General features: G+C 42.4%; 1 protein-coding gene and 1 long non-coding RNA gene across 3 annotated transcripts in view; one reads left to right on the forward strand and one right to left on the reverse strand.

Annotated features, from left to right (window-relative positions):
• Positions 1 to 689: 689 nt before the first annotated feature.
• PIGU (phosphatidylinositol glycan anchor biosynthesis class U) overlaps positions 690 to 23,887 on the reverse strand; it is a 29,029-nt gene continuing 5,831 nt past the window's right edge. For both annotated transcript variants that reach the window (XM_028734899.2, XM_077929216.1), the window contains exons 4-12: positions 22,224 to 22,286; positions 20,576 to 20,685; positions 17,319 to 17,419; positions 16,679 to 16,776; positions 15,734 to 15,888; positions 12,419 to 12,562; positions 9,216 to 9,340; positions 7,792 to 7,934; positions 690 to 2,335 (exon numbers count right to left, since the gene is read on the reverse strand). In XM_028734899.2, the coding sequence (XP_028590732.2) occupies positions 2,222 to 2,335; positions 7,792 to 7,934; positions 9,216 to 9,340; positions 12,419 to 12,562; positions 15,734 to 15,888; positions 16,679 to 16,776; positions 17,319 to 17,419; positions 20,576 to 20,685; positions 22,224 to 22,286 (1,053 nt within the window). In that variant the 3' untranslated portion in view covers positions 690 to 2,221. The remainder of the gene's footprint in view (positions 2,336 to 7,791; positions 7,935 to 9,215; positions 9,341 to 12,418; positions 12,563 to 15,733; positions 15,889 to 16,678; positions 16,777 to 17,318; positions 17,420 to 20,575; positions 20,686 to 22,223; positions 22,287 to 23,887) is intronic.
• LOC114599516 (uncharacterized) lies at positions 14,471 to 16,300 on the forward strand. The gene is made up of 3 exons (XR_003707325.2): positions 14,471 to 14,722; positions 15,665 to 15,915; positions 16,194 to 16,300. It is a non-coding gene; the product is annotated as an uncharacterized LOC114599516 (long non-coding RNA).

Genomic DNA, 23,887 nt, shown 5'->3' on the forward strand with positions numbered 1-23,887 from the left:
AGGCATTCGTCTTGCGGGGCACCACTGTAACAAGCTTTCCCTGCTGCCACTGTAAGGCTCTCCTCGAAAGCATCAGGAATCACTTTGTGCTGACACCCCCTGCCATCTGACGGACAAACCCAAAATATTATCTGCCCTAAATTCAGATGAACCCTGAAAGAGAGAGAGAACAAGACCAGATCCAACAGGTGGTACAGGGAGCACACAGAAGTCAGGAGTGGAAATGCCGTTGGAATATTGCTTGAGTTACACTGTGCCCCCAACCCACCTGTACAGTTGAGCTGAAAGAGAGTCTTCCTCGGAAAGCCCTTCAAAACTCACAACTCAAGTACCATAGTCTCCATGCACTTCTTTGAGACAAGGTTATGTCCTGGAAGCCCTGCCTAGGTAAAAGTCACTCTGTTATGGAGGTCTTCTAGATTAAGGGTGGAGGACCCTTTTCAGCCAGAGGTCACATTCCTTTCTTGGCAACCTTCGGGGGCCACATCTTATGGTGGGTGGGGCCATAGGCAAAAAGTGGACAGAGCAATGAATATAAATTTTGCCTTTGTAAGGTAGGCTAGTTTCACACACCTCTCTCTTCCATCCAGACAATACCTCTTGCTCATCAGAATTCAAAGGCGCATTCCAAGAAGGCCCCTGGGTCTGAACTTCCCCAGCCCTGTTCTAGAAAATCACTAAAAGTGCAATTTAATAAGGCAAGCTTTTTTATTTTTATTTTTTAAAAAATCCCTTCTGAAAGATTGCTTTAATACACTGTAAGAGAAAGGAAGCTATAGCCTGTAGAGCAACTTTGCAAAATAAAATTTTAAAAAAATGACAGAGGGAACATTAAATTGCAGATTCAGTGGGTCTGAAATTAATCTCTGCTGCTTATAGTTATAAAGGTGGAGTGGTTTTGTCACTGGGCCTCTTCTGGGCTTTAGGAGTTTGGCTGGGTCTCGTTTGGCTGCCCGGTGAGGGAACCACACCATTGGTAAAATTAAAATGTCAGAGAAAGAAAATAGGCGTAGCTGTGCTGGGTTAGAAGAGTTAAAAATAGCAGCCATCTCCAAACAAAAATACCTGTCTCTTGGTTACTGAAGGGAAGTGAACCAACTGAACACACAAGCATTAAAAGTGGGTGGGACGGGGTAGCCATTTTTGCATAGCTGCTTTTCTAATACAGTCACAATTTACTGCTTCTCCTACTAAAACAGTAACACTTTGGGTAGAATATGTAATGGTTATAACTACTGTTGGGCCCAAACATTCCATTAACAGTGCTCCCACTTTTGTGCTTTCTGGCCTCAAATCTTAGCTGGGAAGAGCTTGGAAGAATCATTTTCCTATGAATCTTAAAAGCTGAATGGATTATGTAGCCCAACCATGACCTCTCTGGTCAATATGCATTCACTTTGGGTTTCCTGTAACTCTTAATTTTCATTTTCCTAAGACTGCACGTGAATGATTCGTTTGCATGTCCATAGTGTTTCCCCGTTAAAGAAAAGTGAACAAGTTTGATCCACCTGGTGATTCCGCCAAACGTCCTCTGAATTCTTGGGTTACATGCAGCAGAATGCAAATCTCCATGTCTCCCAGGCTGGTTCCACTGGGCAGCTCCACTCTGACGCACATCAAACTGACCATTTGTCCAGAGCACAAAACTGCACACAGAATACTTGGGGCCTCCCAGTTTCCAGTATCAGTGCAAGGAGAATAAGTGTCCAAGAGTAGCTGCCCATTCTCTCCCGAGGGCGCAAGGATCCCTGTACATCAGGCAGATGAGCTGCCAATTCAAGCAATGGAAGCAGAGCAGCAAGAGGAACCAAATAAAAACACTTGCTGAAGTTATTCCTTTCCTCAAGGAGAAAATTCCCAGGAGTTTCCCCAAGAAATAATAATAATAATAATAATAAAACCACTCATGGCCTTGACACTTGCCTGGATGCAAGACCCCTCCTTGGTGTCAGTTCAAATGCATTTCATCAAGTCCCGAGGAATTATCCAGAACTGATGAGTGGCATTCGCAGCGGTGACAAGAAGATTCTGATGCGGCTGTGGGCCACCCAGGTGGGCTGTTCAACCTGTTCTCATGCTCTCTGCATCACGCTTTGTACCAGCACTGAATTGGTTATTCCCCAAACAGGAGCCCGTTCACCATATGCAAAAAAAGGTATCTCCCCACCCCTCCCCAAGTATCATCCGTTGTCTGTTCCTGCAGTCGCATCAGATGCCAACTTTATTTGAGAACCAGCATGGGGTCTGTCCTGTCTTTTCGAATTAAGTAGATTCCGTGAGTGAGGTAGTACTCCCTCTGCAGGAAGGCGTAGAAATAGTCTGAGATGAGCAAGATCTGCAGGGGAAGAGAAGAAAACACATGCAGGAGTGACACCTGATTCATTCGGAACAAAATGGCTGCACTTCCAGACCAAGACATGCTGTACTTTACACTATCAATGTTTATTTGGTTTATATTTACTGAACTATTATAGACACAAGCCAACCTGCATAGCAGTAAGGCTTTTAAACCATAAAAACATTACCAGTAACAAAAGGGTGCTAAAGCTACTCAAGAATAGCCAGATTGTGTGTTGAAGCAGTAAGGAAAAACCCAACAATGCTGCATTATCTTAACAATTTTATTCTGGAATGCTCAATCTGTTCTGAGAAGAGCTGCCATAGATGCTGTGGCTAACAACCAATGCAACCCTCAGGCTGAAAGAGACCAGCAACTCCTGACCTGTAGGCTACACAATGTCCTGATTTCCTAGGAAGATTAATTTCTTCAGAAGAAGCACTATAAACAATCCTCCTTAAATGCCTTTTCTTTTTAGAACTCAGTGACATATCAAAGTGTAGCTGGGGGAATTCAAAATGACCTTAACAGACTGGAGAACTGGGCGCAAGCTAACAAAATGAATTTCAATAGGGAGAAATGTAAGGTTCTGCACTTAGGCAGGAAGAACCAGATGCATAAATATAGGATGGGGGATACCTGGCTTACTGGCAGTACATGTGAAAAGGATTTAGGGGTCTTGGTGGACCACAAGCTTAACAAGAATCAACAGTGTGATGCAGCAGCAAAAAAAGCTAATGCTATTCTAGGCTGCATCAACAGAAGTATAGCGTCCAGATCAAGGGAAGTAATAGTACCACTCTATTCTGCCTTGGTCAGACTACACATGGAATACTGTATCCAATTCTGGGCACCACAGTTTAAGGAGGATGTTGACAAGCTGGAACATGTGTGGAAGAGGGCAACCAAGATGATCAAGGGTCTGGAAACTAAGCCTTACCAGGAGCACTTGAAAGAGTTGGGCATGTTTAGCCTGGAAAAGAGGAGACTGAGAGGAGATATGATAGACATCTTCTAATATCTGAAGGGCTGTCACATGCTTGTTTTCTCCTGTTCTGGAGGGTAGGACTCAAACCGATGGCTTCAAGTTGCAAGAAAAGAGATTCCGACTAAACATTCGGAAAAACTCTCTGACAGTAAGAGCTGTGTGACAGTGAAACAGACTCCCTCAGGAGGTGGTGGACTCTCCTTCCTTGGAGGTTTTTAAGCAGAGATTGGATGGTCATCTGTCATGGATGCTTTAGCTGAGATTCCTGCATTGCAGGGAGTTCGACTAGATAACCCTTGGGTCCCTTCCAACTCTATCATTCTATGAATAAATATATTGTCGCATCCTAGTTTGTGAGAGTGCAAGGTCTAATAGAAACCACGTATGCATTTAGCCAACATATCCCAGCAATTTTTTTAAAATATAAAAATTTATCAGCACCCTTTTCACTAACCCTTTCTGCTACAGTTGGCTGCTACTGTCCACCCCCAGCAAAAGAAGCATGAAGGCTGAGAGCTTGGGGAGTGGACAGAACAGAACTGTGTCCCCCACACTTATTTGCCTTCAGAACATAGGCACCTTATCTTTCTCCAACACAGCAGCAAATGTTTTAATGGCTTCCAGTGTGCTGTGCACCTGACCCCTGGAGCATTTCATTTTGACCCAATTCTTCCTCTTGCAATTAATATTCAAAAAGACAGCACACCTGTCACTCTGCATGAAGGAGACTGAAAGTAACCATCTGTGCGGAAAACCATCTACTCAAGCAAAAGAAACCAAGGGAACCTAAAAAGCTTGCAATTTCTAAGGCACACTTTTAAACATACCATATTTTTCGCTTTATAGGATGCACCGGACCATAGGAGGGGGAGAACAGGGGAAAAAAATTCTCCCCCTCTCTGCTCAGCGCCCCTTCAGCGAAGCCGCAGAAGAAACGGAGCCCCTCCCATTTCTCCTCCCGCTTCGCTGAAGGGGCGCTGCGCAGCTCTCCCTCTCTGCTGAAGCCAGGAGAGTCTTGCTCTTCCGGCTTCAGCAAAAGGAACCAAAAGCCTTTGGAGCGCAGTGCGAGTTCCCGCTGCGCTCCGCGGGCTTAAGACAGCTCTCCAGGCTTCAGCAAAAGCAACGCGAAGCCTCCGGAGCGCGGAGGGAGCGCTCCCTCTGCGCTTCGGAGGCTTCGCGTTGCTATCGCTGAAGCTAAGCAGCCTGCATTCGCTCCATAGGACGCACACACATTTCCCCTTAATTTTTGGAGGGGGAAAAGTGCGTCCTACAGAGCGAAAAATACGCTAAACAGAGGTCATGCTGCTGGGGCTGATGGGAGCCATAGGTTCCCATCCCTGACCTAACTATATCCAGCTGTAAGTCACTCCATATTTATATACTGCAGGTCTTCCATGGTTAAACTCAAAAGATGAAGAGGAGATGTGGATTCCCAGAAACTTAGGGACAAGCGGTGAAGGGCTAAAGTAGTCATCGGTCAAACAGTGTCACATACAGTATGGAGTGACTCTGAATGGGGATTTGAACTTCGAAACCTAACACTCTGAACTAGTTTACACAAACAGCAGATGAGATGATAAACCAGAGTGGACTGCACAACTGCAGACTGCAACTGAAGGCTCACAAAAATCTTCATAGGAAACTACCTTATCCCGAATCAGAGCATCTACTTTAGTGCTGTTTCCACAGACTGATGGCGGCATTTCAGGGTTTTGTGCTGGGAACTCTCCCAGCGCTACCTAGAGAACCTGGACCTTCTGCATGGAAACCTGGAGCCTTCTGTGTACATCAAGGTTTCCCAAAGTGTTCAATACTGATCCCCAGAGGTTGATGGGAGGTTGATAGTTAGCAGTACAAGTGGTCAGGGATGATGGGAATTGTAGTCCAAAAACAGCTGTAGACCCAAGTTTGGGAAACCCTGCCTTAGACACACTGGACAAAGTGAAGGACTGCAGCTTAGGCTGAAATCCAAGGTACACTTTCCTTGGAAAATAACCCCACTGAACTGCGGAAGCATATCTAGGCTCAGGCTACTAGAGGAGATGCAGAATAGCGGCAGAAACAAACTATGACTCTTGCAATTGGATTTGGGAATGCACAGCTTCCCAAATACTTATGTCCAGCCTGCAGGCTCATACTGGTCCTCAGAGCACTTCTGTTTTAATTTGTTAAGAAACCCGCTAGCTATATTTGCAATGACCATAGGAAGCTGTCTTATAGCTTAGTAGCATAGGCACTGACTGGCAAGAGTTCTCCAGGGTTTAAAGTAGGAGCCTTTCCCAACACAAATGAAGATTCCAGGGATCCTTTAGTGTGCAATGTATGTGCTCTATGGCCCCTCCCCAAATTCTAAAAGTTCAGACCCTCTTTTTTCCAATTCAAGGTCCCATGTGGCATTCAAACCCAGAACCTCTTGCATCTAAAGCAAGAACCACTGGAGACCAAGTCGGTTACAAAGACAATAAATGCTTTAAAAAAGACATCACAAAGCTAGTAAAAAGTGGACAAGTATACACTGAATTCACTCTGCGTTGCAATCTTGCTATTTCTAAGCCTATGTCATAGGCAGTTTAGGGATGGAGGAACACAGCCATTTTTGTCTTTTCAAGTTAGAAATTCTAGTGTAAAAGTTATCAGACAGTAAGTCCCACACATTCACTAAATACTGGTATTGACAAGATTCATGCACACAATATGCAGTTCAATTACCATAAATTTAATTAATCAGATAACTAGGTTGATCAGAGTATGTATATAACAATCTGTGATATGTATATAACATATCAGTTAGGGACTGCGGAAAAACTGTTGTTTCACTAATTAACCCATATCTTTAAAGCTGTAGTTTGGATAAATATCTCAGGGCCTATTGCTCTCCAGTGAGGATCCTGAAAGTGATGTATTTCTAACGATCTCCTCTGCCTTTGTACCAAACACTCACAACAGTTTTTATTCTATTTTCTTTAATATATCAGCTTTTTTCTTTCTAAGCAAGCCCAAGTTAGAAGAATGCTCAGTGCAAATGACCAATTTGCCAACCCCAGAGACTGGCAAAGCAACTATATGTCCCTTTTAATATTAAAATGAGCATTTAATACCTTTCAGGAGAAAAATCAAACCAAACTGTTCTGCAAGAAATTATCTTGAAGCTAACAGGAGATCAGCAACAGGGAGAAATTTAATTGTTTTTGTTGGAACAGAAATAGATGCAACGATGAAATTTGGAGAGGGGCGTTGCTTCAAATGATGAAATATGCAATTAAAGTAGACAGATGGAGTAACAGGAGACCTAGTCTAGAAGCCAAAATCTCCACTGAAGTGGATTATTACCTTGATGTACTCAGCACAAGGAGAACAAAAGACGACTATGTGACACCCTTTTGGCATTAGCTTACATACCATGCAAGGATGCACAAATCATGGGAGGCCCACAGTCACATCTGTAATTCCCCGCTCCCTACTAGTTCACAGCAAAATCTGCTTAATGCAAAGGAAATTCGGAACCTCTGATACAGAACACTCCAGCACAGTGAGCAATATAGCTAAGAAGGAGATCTAAAGCAATTGCAAGATTGCTGCGGTGCCCCTTCCCATTCCTGGTGACCCAACATTTAGTAATAGTAGAACACTCCTGGCTGCACAGTGAAATGTGGTGAGCCAGATAAGAGCAGCTGGGTCCAGGGAGCTAGCAGCCAAATCGAAAAATCCACCTATAACAAGGGAAAGCAACTGCTTTTCTAAGCTGCCATGCCCCAAATCAGAATGTACAAGAATAGCATTCAGATAACAAAATCCTGCAGTTACACTTCCCCGTATTTGTTCTTATGCTGTATAGATCTGGGACCAAAAGAGAGACAGGAAATGCAGGACAAAACACACAACATGAACACATTTTGACAAATCGCTTTTCAAAGATAAGATGCTAGCTAGGCAGCCCTGTCTTTACTAAACATAAAATATGCACCAAGAAAACATGAATAAATTATGAAAACTGAGCATATCTGACTATGTTATTATTAAATTTATTCCAGGCATTCATTATATAGGAATTTAGGAAGTAGCTTCATGCTGAGACAGACCATCGGTCCACTTAGCTCAGTATTGTCAAAACTGGCACAGGCAGCAACTCTTGAGGATTTAAGACAGGTGTCCGAGGTTTGAATCTGGGACCTTCTGTATACAAAGGAGATATTCTCCAACTAAGCTCCGGCCCATGGGACAGGCATGGAACTGTGTGAGGCAACTTAACAATGAAATCTTACACATCCCCCTCCGACTCTGGAGATTTCACTAGATATTACACATGCGCGTGCGCACACACACATGTGCGTGCACACATTTTCTAGCCTATTGCTGTAATGCCAAGATTCCTATGATATTTGATTTCTGTGTCCATTACAAAATCTGTTACAAGGAACTTAAAAGAGGGCTACTTAAACCTCACCCAACACCTTGTTTTACTAACCTGTCCTACGTTGAACGTCAAAGTGATGGCGTAATAAAAATTTGAGTTGGCACTTCCTGCGTAAATCCAGAGATGCCATAAAACCGGGAAGAGCAGGGAGCAAACAATGAGCACACAGGAAAGGATGAAGACATTCCGGAGGACTGCAACAAAAAGCAGAGGCGTCATTAAAAGTGGTTAGCTGGTATCCTAATGAGTCCTTGGCATTGTACCATACCAACTACAATGGGGTGGCAGATACTAATTTAGAGGGTTGCTCCAGAGACAGCTGCTATAGAAATCCCTCTAGTTAGAATAAATAATTAACTACAATTCCTGTGTCACATGAAAGCTTTGACAGGCTTATTCTGCACTCATTTCCCAATGCCACCACCCCATCGCTTCCACATTTTTTATTTGAGCAGGTGCAACATACAAAAAGTCTAAGCAATAACACTGGAAGATAAATAAAGATGGGGACTGAATGGAAGGCTAAATTTGGACCAAACTTTTCCTGTCTTAAAATACAATGAAACATTTTGTATAGCTTTTGTAGAGCATTTCCTTTTTTACTTTTCAGACACACTAGTCATGCCAGCACAAGTCAATTCTCATAACTAATATTGGTTGTTGGTGAAGCATTTCAATTTACTTACTTGCTTCTGACATAGCCCCTTTTAACAAAAAAAAAAAATTCCCAAGGTGATTCACTGACAAAACCAGTTTAAACATTTTTAAAGTAAAACTGGGGAGGGGGGAGGTTTTGGAAATTCTTTTTATGCATTCTGATGAAACTAATTAGATTTCATGATACTTGATCCTACCAAAATTGCTTGCATATCCAGGCTGAACTCAGAAGTGAACTAAAAAAGAATCAGGTTAAATTCTTAATCCAAAATACAGTCAGCCACAGCTGAACGATTGAGATTACAAAACCTGCCCCCAAGCAAGTCACTGCAGGAAGAAAAACAAATGCTTCCTGTTGTGAAAGGAGGCTGGATCACTAGAATTTGTCAACGTCATCACAGCAGGCAATTAAAGCCATCTTGAAGAATGATTTATTCTCAGTCTGCACACATACAGGGAGGGAGAAAGAAGAAGAGCAAGTGTCAATTGCAAGCTGCAGCTGAACAGCCAGAGTGGTGAAATGCCAGAGCTCTGAGCTGCAACACACACATACACACTCCGGTCCAATTTTAGATCAGCACAAACGAATCACTTTTGAATTCCACTGATCTCACTGGGAAAGATAAGCATGTGCTTGGCTCTCTCCTACTGAAATCAAAAGGTCTTAGAACTTTGGCTGAATCATTCCTCTGTCGTTTTAAATGCTACTTTACGCTCGCTTTCCAACAAAGAACGGCACTAATGGCTTTTCCAAGGTGGGCAAAAAAGACCGGACTAGGGATGGAGGAGGGGAAAGAATAAAACGCAAAATAACTTACACTGATACAGGTGGCTCCAGAGTGGAAGGAAGGCCATGTAAAGGGCAATGTCTCCCACAGTTGGGTAGGACTTGAAGATGGAAATTATGGCAAGTTGAACAAACATGAAGAAGATGGGGTGCTCCCTAGAGGGGGAAAACATAAAAGGCTGTAAATAACTGGATGGTGTAGATGCTGCAGGAACGGTAGAGGCTCCTGTTCTATCAGTGTAAACAGCTGGCCTTCTAACAGCAAAATTAAAACCTTTAGGCAGGGATAGCACCATTTCACACTGGGGAGGAAATCAAATGTTTGAACACTCCCTGCATCAAAGCTCTTTGCCTGGGGAAATCTGCCATGTCAGGATGGAGCCTAGCCTTATGCCACCAGGAGTATTTAAAATACAAAATCTGCCCCCCTCCTTCTTCCAGCATTCAGACATAGTTTAGCCTCACCTGTGATATATACACTCTAGCTATGAGTTTTTGTCGTATTGGCACCATATTTCATTAGATGACATCATATGCACTCAACATGAGTACAAGTTTGGTAGCATAAGGAAACATGGTGGACATAATTGGGTGTAGACAATGACAGAGGCAGCAGAATGCATGTGTGCAGAAAGACCACAACTTGAGAGTCTAGCAATACAGTCTGAGAGAGGAGCAAACTCTTATGCTGTACCCTTCCAATGCACAAAGCTCTGACAGCCACACCAATGTGGTTTAGCAGCTAAAGTCTTCGAGTAGGACCTGGGAGATGAGGGTTCAAATCCCTGCTCAGCCATGAAGCTCACTGGGTGACCTTGGGTTAGACATTGAACAGTATTCCACATATTTGCACAATTTTCTGCTGGTGCAAAGGCAGATCCCCTCCCTTTCCTCCACCAATGAGCGTCGTGTGCCATCCCCAAATCTTCTCCAGAGGGTTGAAGGAACCCCTGGAACGTATTTAAGGGGAACAGAGAGGAAGGAGAACATTCTATAGAACAATGAGCAATCCTTGCCCTGACAGAACATTTTCTTATCCCTACTTTGACTGAAAGCCACTCTCACAGTCTTATCTACTTTACAGGGTTGTCGGGAGAATAAAATGGGGAGGACGAGAGCCACGTATGTCACCTTGAGCTCTCTGGAGGAAATGGAAAAATAAAATAAATCTCCCACCCTTCCACCAAGGAACTCAGGAGTGGCGTGAATGTAGCTGTCCCGATTTATCCTCACAATAAATTGCAAGCTGGGTGACCTGTGAGCTAACTTAGGCCGAGAGACGTGCCCAAGGCCACCCGCTAAGATTCATGGCCTGGCTCCATTGCTCTACCTCCCATACATCATGCTGGGAGTCTTGTGCAAGAAGCAGGCAGAAGCATGGCTGCCTTCTGACTTCGACAGGGCAAAGATGATGCCTACAAACTGAATGGCAATCACATCCCTTTTCAGAATAACTTCATGTGAGACTGGGCCTATAGTATGTGTTGTGGCTACAGTTGATGAGGAAAGGAGATATTAAACTAGATTGAAATATCTTGGCAAAGTCAGACTGGCCACAGTTGCTGGGAAGTGAAAGCATGGTGTGAAAGGGGCAGACGACGGTGCCTTCAAACTGAGAGAGACTACTGTGCCATCACACTGCAGTCACAACATGGGGTCACATGAATCCCTTCCATGCTATTCTTAGCTTTGCAAGCACATGGGACAGGCAGAGTGTGGCATGACTCCAACCAAGAAGGACAAAATGGATCTCCCAAGACTGCTACTTAATAATGGAGGCTTCTAGGCTTCTATGCATTGTTGCATTATATCTTCACAACCACCCTGTGAGATAACAAGGCTACCAAGCTAATTTCATGGCTGAGGCCAGGGTATTTTAACCCTGGTCTTCCAAGGACAAGTAAAAAAAACCACAGTGACTTTAAGTTCTGATTTGCACAACTATGTATAGTGATTTCTCAAGTTTGATCTCATAGCTTTCATTTTCAGCACTTATACAGATAAAATATAGCTGCAGAGGGAAGCATTCACCTGAGTCCCATCAGCGGAAGCCCTGCATAAGGACTTCCACCTGCACAGTGGGGTTTCTGCCTTCTGCCCCCACACGCACCCTCTGTCCCACCAAATTGCCTCTGTTGACCCACGGTCAACAAATCAATACACAACATGGCAATGCTTTGATAGCGCCTCAGAGACACCTTACTTATTTTGCGAGCAAAATGCTTTCATAAGATGCATGAAACAGATTGACAAAGTGGCACATTTATGAGCTGAACAACTCTGAACAGTCTAGGCTCTTAAGCATAATATAACTACTCTGATTTTTAGATTGAACTGTTATTATGAAAGTCTTATTTTAATATCTTAATTTTTTTTATTGCAAACCACCCACTTGAGAGGCATACAGATACCTAAATAATAACAATAAATGAAGTTAAATGATGAAACAGCCTGTGTATAGTTTTGTAACAACAGGTTGCGACACATGAAACCTCATCCATACTTTCGTATCTTTTTCGTCCTCTGTAGCTCCAAATTATTTGAAAGACACAACATTTCTAATATATAAATAAATAATGCATACAAAGCAATGTTTATGTCACTTTATTTAATTTGCATTTGCCAGGGGAAGGGGATCATATTTTGAGCTACACAGCACTGTCAACCCTAACTACACCATTATTCCTCAGGAGGTATAAAGGAGTTAAATTAAAACCTCAAACTCAACACTGAATAATTCTGCTGTTATATGCAGAGTCCCTTTTATACAACGAATAAGGCTCAATTGTAAGCATGGCATCAGACATGTTTGTTTGCTCCATCTCATTTGAATTGGATTGCATGTGCTGTGTAAGCATGCTATGGCTTCGTGATCCAGGTGAGCACCATGGATAGGTTGAAGGTTCTGGCTGAAACATGCGGAATGAGCTATGCGGAATACAGCACATGCACAGAATTATGTTAATTATATTTTCTCTTACATGCACAGAATTATGTTAAACCAAGCTTCAGCTAAAAGAATAATAGTGATGCTCAACAAGGATTAGCCAAACTAAAATGAGCAATAAGAGCCCCTCCAGAACACTGATCACTCCTGGTGATGGTTTTACACTAACTTGCACAGCAAAAGCTTTTGTCAGCAGCATTAAAAATTAACACCCCTGGCCAGCAGAAACTGAGGAAGCAGCAGCAGCAGCAACAAAGAGAGAGGCAAGAGTAAAAGAGTCTACTTACTTTAGTTTCACCGACAAGGGAATAGTATAAAAGAAGACGTTGATCTGAAAGACGCACACGAAAAAGAGGCTGAAGTGCTCAAACATTTCAGCAAAGAAGTACCAGAAGAGGCCGACGTTGGGCGTTAGGTCTGGAACGGAAAGGCTGGAATGGATGGCACAATGTCACAATCAGGGAGTATAAATACAACTTAGTAGAACAGTAGATCAACGAACAATTGAGAGTAAAAGCAACATGTTAAAGACAAAGACATTACAAAGACCTGGGACTGCCTTTAAAAATGGTTCAGAAACTTCAATTGGTGCAAAATATAACTGCCCACCCACAGGTTGTGGCTGGGAAGCTGGAGCATATTACACCCATATTATACCAGTGTCTGAGCCTGACTGAAAGTGCTCGTGATTACATTTAAGGCCCTAAATAGTTTGAGACCCAGCTTATATTTAAAAGACCTCGTTCCCCGCCTTAAAATCTGCTTCAGATGCCCCACTTAGGTGCTCACCTATAAAGATAGGCTATTGTGCATATGGAACAGGGACTTCTTGGCTACGGCCTCACAAGTTAGGAAGCCTCCATCCTTTTGCTCCATCCTTTCTAAACAGGCCTTAAAGATCAATCTTTTTACTGCTGCTTTTAGCAGCTAGTCTGTATTTCTCTCTCTCTCTTTTTTTTCTGTGTGAGTGTCTGGAGGCGGTTGGAGGATGGATGGCGGCTAACAGATTGAGGTTGAATCCTGACAAGACAGAAGTACTGTTTTTGGGGGACAGGAGGCGGGCAGGTGTGGAGGATTCCCTGGTCCTGAATGGGGTAACTGTGCCCCTAAAGGACCAAGTGCGCAGCCTGGGAATCATTTTGGACTCACAGCTGTCCATGGAGGCACAGGTCAAATCTGTGTCCAGGGCAGCTGTTTACCAGCTCCATCTGGAACGTAGGCTGAGACCCTATCTGCCTGCGGACTGTCTCGCCAGAGTGGTGCATGCTCTGGTTATCTCCCGCTTGGACTACTGCAATGCGCTCTACGTGGGGCTACCTTTGAAGGTGACTCGGAAACTACAACTAATCCAGAATGCGGCAGCTAGACTGGTGACTGGGGGCAGCCGCCGAGACCATATAACACTGGTCTTGAAAGACCTACATTGGCTCCCAGTACGTTTCCGAGCACAATTCAAAGTGCTGGTGTTGACCTTTAAAGCCCTAAACGGCCTCGGCCCAGTATACCTGAAGGAGCGTCTCCACCCCCATCGTTCTGCCCGGATGCTGAGGTCCAGCGCCGAGGGCCTTCTGGCGGTTTCCTCATTGCGAGAAGCAAAGCTACAGGGAACCAGGCAGAGGGCCTTCTCGGTAGTGGCGCCCGCCCTGTGGAACGCCCTTCCAGCAGATGTCAAAGCGATAAACAACTACCTGACATTCAGAAGACATCTTAAGGCAGCCCTGTTCAGGGAAGTTTTTAACGTGTGATATTTTACTGTATTTTTGGTTTCTATGGAAGCCGCCCAGAGTGGCTGGGGAGGCCCAGCCAGATGGGCGGGGTATAAATAATAAATTATTATTATTATTATTATTATTATTATTATTATTATTTGCCACACTCATGTCAGTTTCTGCTGGGTTTAGCAGTACTTTGGACTATTTAAAAGGTCTGGTTTTTCATCTAGTTATAGCACTGCACTGTGGTTTAGCTTTTTGTATATATATTTGTAAACTGTTTTGGGAACAATTTGGTTTAAAAAGCAATCTATACTTTTTTAAAAAAATAAATCATGCATTGCCTCCCCAACCCACCCAAAGCTAGGCTTTCCCCCATTATTTTCACTATGGCATTTGCAGTTCCATTGCAACCGCAAATTTATTTCTGTGGGAAAACAGTGACACCTATTGGTCATAATAGCTTATTCAAGGAACACCATTGTCCTGTGTTAGATAAACAATAATGACTCCGAGGAACAACAACAACACAACGCACTGGGGACAAACATTTAGTTCCACATCTTTCCATTTCTAACGTTTCAAGTTGAAATATCTGGAGGCTGTGGGGCTTCTCATCTTCCCACTGTGTGCAAGCACATTCTGTATAACCTGTCCAAAGAACTGGTGCCTTTGAGGCAGTGCTTCTTATAGAATCATAGTTTTGCAGAGTTGGAAGGGATCACGTGGGTCATGTAGTCCAACTCCCTGCAATGCAGGAATCTTTTGCTCATGTGGGGTTCAAACCCACATGATATTAAGTGTCTCATGCCCTACTGACTGTGCTATGTATCAGAAGCTATGCTTACCTAAAGGATGTAACAAGCAGAGCAACATCAGGTATTACAGTGGTGCCCCGCAAGACGAATGCCTCACAAGACGGAAAACCCGCTAGACGAAAGGGTTTTCCATTTGCGATGCGCTTCGCAAGACGAATTTCCCTATGGGCTTGCTTCGCAAGACGAAAATGTCTTGCGAGTCTCGCCATTTCTCTCTCGCTTCCCCCCCCTTTTTCTAAGCCGCTAAACTGCTAATAGCCTTTTAGCAGCTAAGCCGCTAAGCCTTTAATAGCCGCTAAGCCACTAAACCGCTAATAGCGCTAATCCGCTTAGCCGCTAATGGGGTTGCTTCGCAAGACGAAAAAACCGCTAGACGAAGAGAATCGCAGAACGGATTCTTTTCGTCTTGCGAGGCACCACTGTATTTATTGCTTTTCCTTTCTTGTTAGCATTTAATACATTGAGCCATGTTTAACCCACACATAATCTAAACTCCTCTGAGACACTGGCTTTCTCCAGGAATTGTGACTACTTGAATTAAGAATATAAGATGATCCTTCTGGATCAGGCCAGGGGCCCATCTAGTCCACTATTCTGTTCTCTCCACGGCCAATCAGATGTTTATGGGAAGCACAAAACTGCTCTTAAAGAGCCTTTGAACACAGCTTCTCTTAATTTACAGGATCTCCATTATAACAAATCTCAGCCTTATGAATGCTTGTTATCCAAACATCACTGCATGCTCCTCAGTTAAAATGCCAGTACAGCGCTACATAATTAGTACTGTACACCAATTTACTCGAGCTCCTGTTTATCATCTTCCAAACCATCTTCCAAACTGTTTATCTTCCAAACCATTCAGATAAATGAAGTTGCGCTATTCACCCAGCAATGAATCACCCCTAATTAACACGACATTGAACAAACATACATATCTTTTAACAACAGGAGGCTTAATTCAATATTTTAATTGTTCTACTGTTTTGTGTTCTGAACTCACAAGTACAATAAGAAGCTCTTAAGGGGGATGGTGGTTTTATAGGTGGACAGATCCAGCACAAGTTCTACTTACATGAAACCATACACAGACGGAATAAAATCCCAAGAGTTGAGGAGGAAGAATGAGAGACAAATAATCACCACCAGGCTTCCCAAATACAGAGCTGCATACTGCGTGGTGTAAAGCCAGAAGCCTTTGCTTTTCAGTTTCACTGGTATGAACTGACGCTATTGGGGGAGAAACAACATCACAAAGTAAGTGTTTTGAAATGGAAACATATAATATGTTAAAAAACCACCTTTTCCGGATCAGGGTTTACATATTTATGGAAGAGCACCTGTAATACAGAAGGCACTTGTATTTTAATAATAGCGCAAAATCCTAAATATCTGGGAAAGGTAGGGTAACAATGGAATGGACCAGTCTCCAGCAGGGCTAAAAAGTGATTTGCAAAATTTTACTATCAATCCCAAAATCTTGGGAAAATATCCTGTGCCCTCTGACTGAGAACCTCATTTAATCTGTTTTACAGGGCTGTGTATATACATGAACAATTAAAGATTCCAACCGCATCTGACTCCCTCAAGGACTCAGGTCAACATTCAGAAAAAGAGAAGCCAGATGCTTGTCATCTTCTACAGAAGGGCAAGAAAGAGAATCGTTGCCAACTGCAGGGCCTTCCTAGACGTAGTTGATTCAGAAGAAAAGACAGTCATCAAAACTCTCCCCACTTTAGCTAGATCAGCACAGGCAAATGCCTGGCGTTTCACCATTTGCTCAGTAACATTGGCCACGAGAGAATGGAAGAGTGCTCTGTCTCAGCCAAGGCGAGCTGAAAACAACTTGCAGGTTGCTTTCCAGTTTGAGCCGTTTGCCCCCAAGGAAGTCTTGCAAACTGTTGGCAACTGGTGCCATTGTGGTATCTATTGGTTTGTGTTTGCTGCTCTTTCTGTTTGCTAATGGTTGATAGGAGAAGCTGTATTAAAAACATAGCTTTTGCTCCTGTAGAATGTTTACCTGCAATAAATACAGAACGGCTGGTGCAAACAAGGTGAGAGGGTACAGGGACTGGTATGTTGCTAAGGCCAGAAATACAGCACTGAGCAAGGCACTACCTGCAAAACAGGAAAACAAAATAATTGCGACAGCTAATAATCACAAGACTTTCCATACTCAAACGGACTTCTAAAGCATTTGGTCAAAAAAGGAGATTGAAGGGTGCTAAGACAACATTCCCTCCATGTAAACATTGCAGATCGCCAGATGGAATGGTCTTCCCTCTCCTCCCTCTGTGTGCTTTTAACCTGACAATACTACACACACCCCAAGCCAATTTCAAGGGGCATGTAGGGTGGTGGTGGGGGGGGGGGGATGAAGACCCATTGCACAAGCGGAAGTCCATTTTTGCCTCTGGCCCCGCCCACAACTGGCAATGTGGCTCTCAGAAAGCTGCCCAGACATGAATGTGGCCTTCAAACCGAAAAGGTTTTCAGTTGTGACATCAAAGACTGCAGAACCACAAACCTATCTGCGATCTGGTTTGCCTGACAGCTCAGACACAACCACACAGTTATTTTCTGCATTTAAAGTGGCACATTTTTCAACTGTTATAAAAAGAAAAGCTGAGAGGTACGTCCGTTTCCCCCAGACCAATTACCTTTAATCGTTGCCAAAATGAAGAATGCAATTACAGTATTGTTGATGGCACAAGTGGACTTTGCAACGCAAGACATCACAGTATATGGATTCAAGAGATAACTGGAAAAGAGCAAAAATGCAAAGTCAAGGTCCCAGAATGCCTACTCTATCTCCCACTTCATCCTCTGACCTAGTTCTTCTGTGAAACCTTTGGCCTAACCCTGTATTTGCATCCCCAGCTGATACAAACCTTAATTATGCATAATTGTATTTGCACATTCACCCTTTGCTTATCTAGCCTCTCCTTTCCTTCTCCTTCATCAAAAGGAGCTTATAAGCTGCTTAGGGTAGAGACTTGTACTTTTTCTTTTTGCTTATGCTACTCTGTACATTAAGGGCACTGTATAAAATAAGCAGCTGCAGATAAGGAGTTAAAACAAACCCCAAGCAATCAGGATTCTGCCATCTCTTTTTTATTTCTGGGTTGCGCATGCTTTGTCATCCAAGACCCTGAACTGAAATGGTACCTTTGGGACCCTGCCAAGTTAAGTACTGCCCTTGCAGACAAACCTATTTTCCAGCACAGTACAAGACAATTACAAGAATCTAAGGAGGAAAGGAGAATGTTAGAGGAGAAAGAGTACATTTAAAATGCAATCTCATTCGGAAGCATGATGATGTAATAGGGGAAACTGCCCTTTTGTATGCAAAGTGAGTTTGGCAGAGGGTGAGATTAGGATGGGTAGAGGAATGGAAACTTTATATGTAGCGGAACTAAGAAATATGAGTTTGAAAGGGCTGGATTGATATATTTTATACTGGTTCATTTTGCACACAACACTAAGTCAAACCATGATTTAGTAGTGCAAACGAGCAAATGTGTGGGTTCCTGGAGAGAAGATCATGGCTGCTTTGCTCCTCCACCGGTCTCGCTGCTGAAGCTGCGCTACTGTGAGCTATGCCATGGTTTGGCCTAGCATTACATTTGAACCAGAGTTTGTGACTCAAGACAAACCATGAGCTGTAGCCAAGTTTCTTTCCTATGATTTAGCAATCATGGTTTGTCTGGGGGAGATAAACCATCAGCCCACTGTCAAATGTAACCCTAACCCAAAGGATGGCTTAGCTCACATTATGGTAGTGATAGGACCAGAGTAGCCACCATGTTCTCTTTGGGAACCAAGGTTTGCTTATATAAGCTACATCATGGTTTGGCTTAATGTTACATGGGAACCAGGTTGATGAAGTATTAGAAAGATTATGTTTTCCCTTTCTCCCTATGCATTTCTTCTTTCTTTTATGCATATTCTTTTTGATTAAGACTACAATTTTGTACACGTTTATCTGGGAATGAAGCCAGTGGGATATACTTCTGAGCAGACGTGTATGTGATTGCACTGTCAGGCTGCGAGCCTTTCAGACCTTGAGACTTCACCTACCTATCATTCCCTCTAATTGTAGGTGGTGAATGTAATAATAATAATAATAATAATAATAATAATAATAATAATAATAATAATAATAAATTTATTTATACCCCACCCATCTGGCTGGGTTTCCTCAGCCATTCTGGGCAGCTTCCAACAGAATATTAAAACATTGTTGTAGCCCACAATGGTCACTGAGAAACAAAAGGGGGATATCAAAATGCGCAGGGAAACCCTGAGTTTTGCCAGAGTACAGGAAGACCCCCAAAGGGGCAGCTCCCTCCCAGAAAAGCTCAATAAGGACTGAGCATGTTCAGTAACCAGAGAATAATTATTGTCTGCAAGAAAAGAAAAATAGAAATGGGGAAAGACTGAGTGGAATGGCCTGGGGGAAGAGGACATGGCTGGCTGGCTGGCTGGCTGGCTGGCACACTGAACAGAAGCAGTCTTACTGAGAGATGAGTATACGCTGCAACACCTTGATGGAGGCCCCACTTCCTAATGTACAATTACTGATACTTGTCCTTCCACATTTGGTAACAGATAAACGGTAAAAACAGGGGGGAAATAGCATGCAACACCTTTAAGAAAAAATACGGTCTGCCACTGAATAGGTTTTATTAAATAAATTAAGGGAACATACAGAAGATGATTCAAGGACAATTATGTGCTAACAGGAGAACACTTACAATGGCGTGGATTGCAACTGTGTGGGTGGCAGGCTTTGTGGGAGGTGTTGCAAGCCTTGAACACAGCTGAGTTAGAGCGGTTGAGAGATTACAAGATTAAAAAGCACACAGACATCACTGTATATCTTCCAGAGGATGGTTCTTTTTAATTATTTTAAAATACAGTTCCTTAATTTTAAAAAATAAGCAATTCAGTTGTTTCTTTTCACTAGGCTCAAAAGGGAAACACAGATAGATTATTGCTCAGTAGGTGAGATTCTGGGTGAATCATTACCATTATAATAAAACTATTAGGAATAAAGACACAGCAAGATAAGGTGTGTGAGTTAAAAGCCCTTTCCTTGGGTGCTATCCTGGGATAGGTCCCAGGCAGCTCCTTCAAGAAATTGGATCAGGGCAGGAGGAAGGGGAGATTCTCAGTTTCTGAAAGTCAAGCTTGTGAAGGTAGTTTTGGGAAAGAAGTCTGCAATTTTAGCAGAAGGTAGTACACTATTCATTGGGTTCATGAAGGCTCATCCTCTTTCCCTCTTGTTGGAGGGACAAGAAGGAAAGGGCAGAAATGTTTACTGGGGGGAAAGAGAGGAGAAAACCACAAACCATAACAGTCTTGTGCACCTTTGGAATGGACAGGATGGTTGTGTTGCAGACAGTGCTCCAAAACATAGTTTTGAGAACTGTGAATGAGCAGTGGGCTTGTATGCCATTTCCTTCCTAGGCCTCTCCTCCCCTCGTGGACAGGGCATAATTCATTATTTCCTGTCTTAATCAAACCATAGTTTGCTGGTTAGGAGATGGTATGCTTGGCAGAATGAGGAGACAGGAAAGCCCAGCTGTGTGAACAGGATTCCACTAGTACCTCTCTGGATCCAAGCCAATATACAGTGGTACCTCGGGTTAAGTACTTAATTTGTTCCGGAGGTCCGTTCTTAACCTGAAACTGTTCTTAACCTGAGGTACCACTTTAGCTAATGGGGCCTCCTGCTGCCACTGCCGCCCAATTTCTGTTCTCATCCTGAAGCAAAGTTCTTAACCCGAGGTACTATTTCTGGGTTAGCAGAGTCTGTAACCTGAAGCGTCTGTAACCCGAGGTACCACTGTAATTAGTAATAACAAACGTTCTGTGTATTAGAAGATTTTTACCCACTGAAGGCAATACTTACAACAGTGCAACCTTGAGAGGGATATAGTACATTTCCATGGGGGTCTGAATAAGCTCAGCTGCATCAGGTGCATATTTATCCAGTTCTATTAGTAGCTTTTGCTTCTTAAACTGGATAGGAAAGAAAAATGAGATGTCACAAATCACTGTATTTGTATAAGTTACCGAGCCTCATTATTGTGCTGCCTGAAGAAAATTTCTTTTTACTATTGCCCAAAGCTTATAAACTTAGTACTTAGATTTTTTTGTTACTACCTTTTCACAGGCAGAACGACCGTATATTGCATGGCATGAACATCTACAAACCACAGCAGTTTCCCCCCTCAACATTGCATCAGATTCACTTGAGGACAATTTCAGAAATATATCGATGTAATTATATATTTAAAATGTCACTCGCTAGATAAATCAATATTGACCTTTCAGAAGAGAGCATTCAAAACTGCTTGAATTGCAAGCATTACAGCTTCAGTAGTTTCCTTTCAGTTTTCATGAGTTAATAAGGAAAAGGTCAAGTCACAATCTAGATTGAGATTTATTGGGTGGATACTGACTGTGTGTCTCTGCCTCCTATTTGTACTGGGAAATGATTCACCAAGATAATGGGCATATCAATCTATATTAAGGATCTCTTCTACTGACCATAAGGAAAGTATTATCCTCTCCTTTCCAGAGAGTGTTTTTAGTTTCATATTCCGTTCCAAAGGTATTTCAAAGGGATTGGTATGGATTAATCAGTCCTGCTGGAATACTAGACTAGACTGGCTGAGTTGGGACAATCATACCTTGAAACCAAAATATTTACAATATTTCTCCCCTGCATCCACAGTCCCTTTGTGCTTTCTGTTGCGAGCAAACAAACCATAACATCTCTAATTAACCAGTTTCCCATTTTTCGTTCAAACTGGGAAACTATGGTCACCAGCTTCCAAGCAAGCTCGAATATTAACCTAACTTCAAACCAGGACTCAATGTCCTGGATTGTTATGGTACTGGCAACTATAGTCTCCCAGTTTGGATGAAATGGGAAGCTATAGTCAAGTAAACGCTTCTTGGTTTAAGCACAGCTCATGCAATGGGAAGGCAAAGGGGAACAGCAAGAAAAGCAGCGAGTGCTGTATGACCTTGTCTGCACTGCCTACTTACTGCACATGAGGCATGCACTGCAGTCAGCACTGAAAAAACTAGAAGAGTGGGTGCAGGTATTGCCATGTGCCTAAGAAAGGCTAATTTCCCACTCCAACATCATGCTGCAAAAATGCATTTGGATGCAAATCCAGCAGCAACGTAACAAAAGTGGAGCTCATGAGCAGAGTCAAATGCAGCCTTTTGCCCTCTCTTGCCCAATTATTGTCCCGCTTCCTTCTTATTCTCTCTCTCTTTCTCTCTCTCTCTCTGTGGTTTCAGTACCCAATGACTGCGAAATAATGTAACTATTGTGAAGATCTGTGACAGTAAATTTCAATATATGGGAGCAGATATTCATACACCAACAGATGCGCAAATTACACCACATAGCAGGTGGGTAACCCAACAAGTAAAGAAAAGGCTTATTAGAAAGAAAAATGAGGAAAGAGAAGACAACACACAGCAAATGCCCTATCAATGTGGACAGTAACCAAATAAACAAATGGCACATGTTTACTTACCGTAACTTTGTTGTAATCCTGAACGGCCAAATAGAGAGCGACAGCAGTCAACATATCTGTAATCTGAAAAAAATATCACCAATATTAATGAAAAACACTTGAGATTGTAAAGGATCACAATGAAACATGTTACTTTACAAAATGTTTTTTTAAAAGTAACATCAGCTTCTGAGGCAATTTGCAATGTTCAGGAATGCAAACATCATGGGCCCAAAACATATTAAAATTGTATTTTTCTACCTGCAAGTTTAAATTATAATGAGTTGATTTATATATTTTTAATTCATTTCTATTTCTATTTTTTAAAAATTATTATTATTATTATTATTATTATTATTATTATTATTATTATTACTACACCACAATTCAGACACCAGGTGGCAGTACGGCGGATAGTCCAGAACTGAGGTTCCATAGCTGTTCCTCTCTCTGGAAGTCACCCACCAAACCTCAATTGGTGGGAGTACCTGCAGAAAGGCCAGAGGAAGGCCTCCAGGGAGCAGGCAATCCTTCAAATTATCTGCACAAAGCCATTTAAGATTTTAAAGGTCACTATCAGCATTCTGAATTGGGCTAGAAACAGACTGGAAGTCAGCATGGATGGTAAAATACTGGTGTAATATGATCATATCAGCCAGTCCCAGAGTTAACAATCTTGTAGCCCTATATTGAACCAACCAAAGTTTCTAGATCACGTTTAAAGGCAGTCCCAGGTTTAACACAATACCATTGGCTCATCAATCTCCCTGGAAGAATCTAGGAAACTGAGCATTTTGAGAACCTAGTCGACATTGGAGCTCATTCATCAAGTCCCACGCGAGTTCAAACAGCTTGACAAACTCTGTTTCAGAGCTCATCCATGCCATCATGTTAAATGTGTGATAATTGCAGCTGTGACCTGATACTTTGAACAAAAAAGAAAAATTTATCACAGGTGGGTCTTTTTAAATTCAGGTAAGACTGGAACCAGATAGCAGAAGTATTTGTTTGTGAAGAAGCAAACCCCTACCACATGGTAAATTAAGATTAGCATCTTACAGCAATTTCACAACTGAGAAAACAAGTATGGTGCACACCCGTAAAATGCAATGTATATAGCCCCAATGTGCAGAATCTATGCCATTTTGGTCTGTATGCAATGAATGTTATACATATACACCACATTCAGACATGACACCCACAAATGGACACCCCAGAGGTATCAGATGTAGGAAAGTAAGGTGTGATCTTACTTGGCCACTATGCATAGGAAACAGGTAAGGGTAAGTATAATCCAAATTTGGCTGTGACAGGAGTGCCATGAAGTCAAGCAAAATTAGCCACACCTCTGATCATTTGTTTTACCCATATTTGGCACACAAACACAATTGTAACTCCAATTATATAACATGGGAGAAGTCCTACTGAAGTCACCAGACCTTTGCATTTGCTTTTGTAGGAAATTATTAATAACAGGAAAAGTAATGGGAAATTACTAATTTTTGGATTCTTCACTATCTCTAAGGCAGTATAAAAAAGCAATAAAGCTGGGATTTATAAACTCTCCACTTCTATCTTTCTTGGCAAGCAAACATCCCATGATAACTTTTTTTAAGGAAAAAATATGTATAGATTTAATCCATTCTAAGATATGCCACATGTCAACAGAGTATCATATAATTAAA

This window comes from Podarcis muralis, chromosome 5 (assembly GCF_964188315.1).
Source record: "Podarcis muralis chromosome 5, rPodMur119.hap1.1, whole genome shotgun sequence".
Taxonomy (NCBI): domain Eukaryota; kingdom Metazoa; phylum Chordata; class Lepidosauria; order Squamata; family Lacertidae; genus Podarcis; species Podarcis muralis.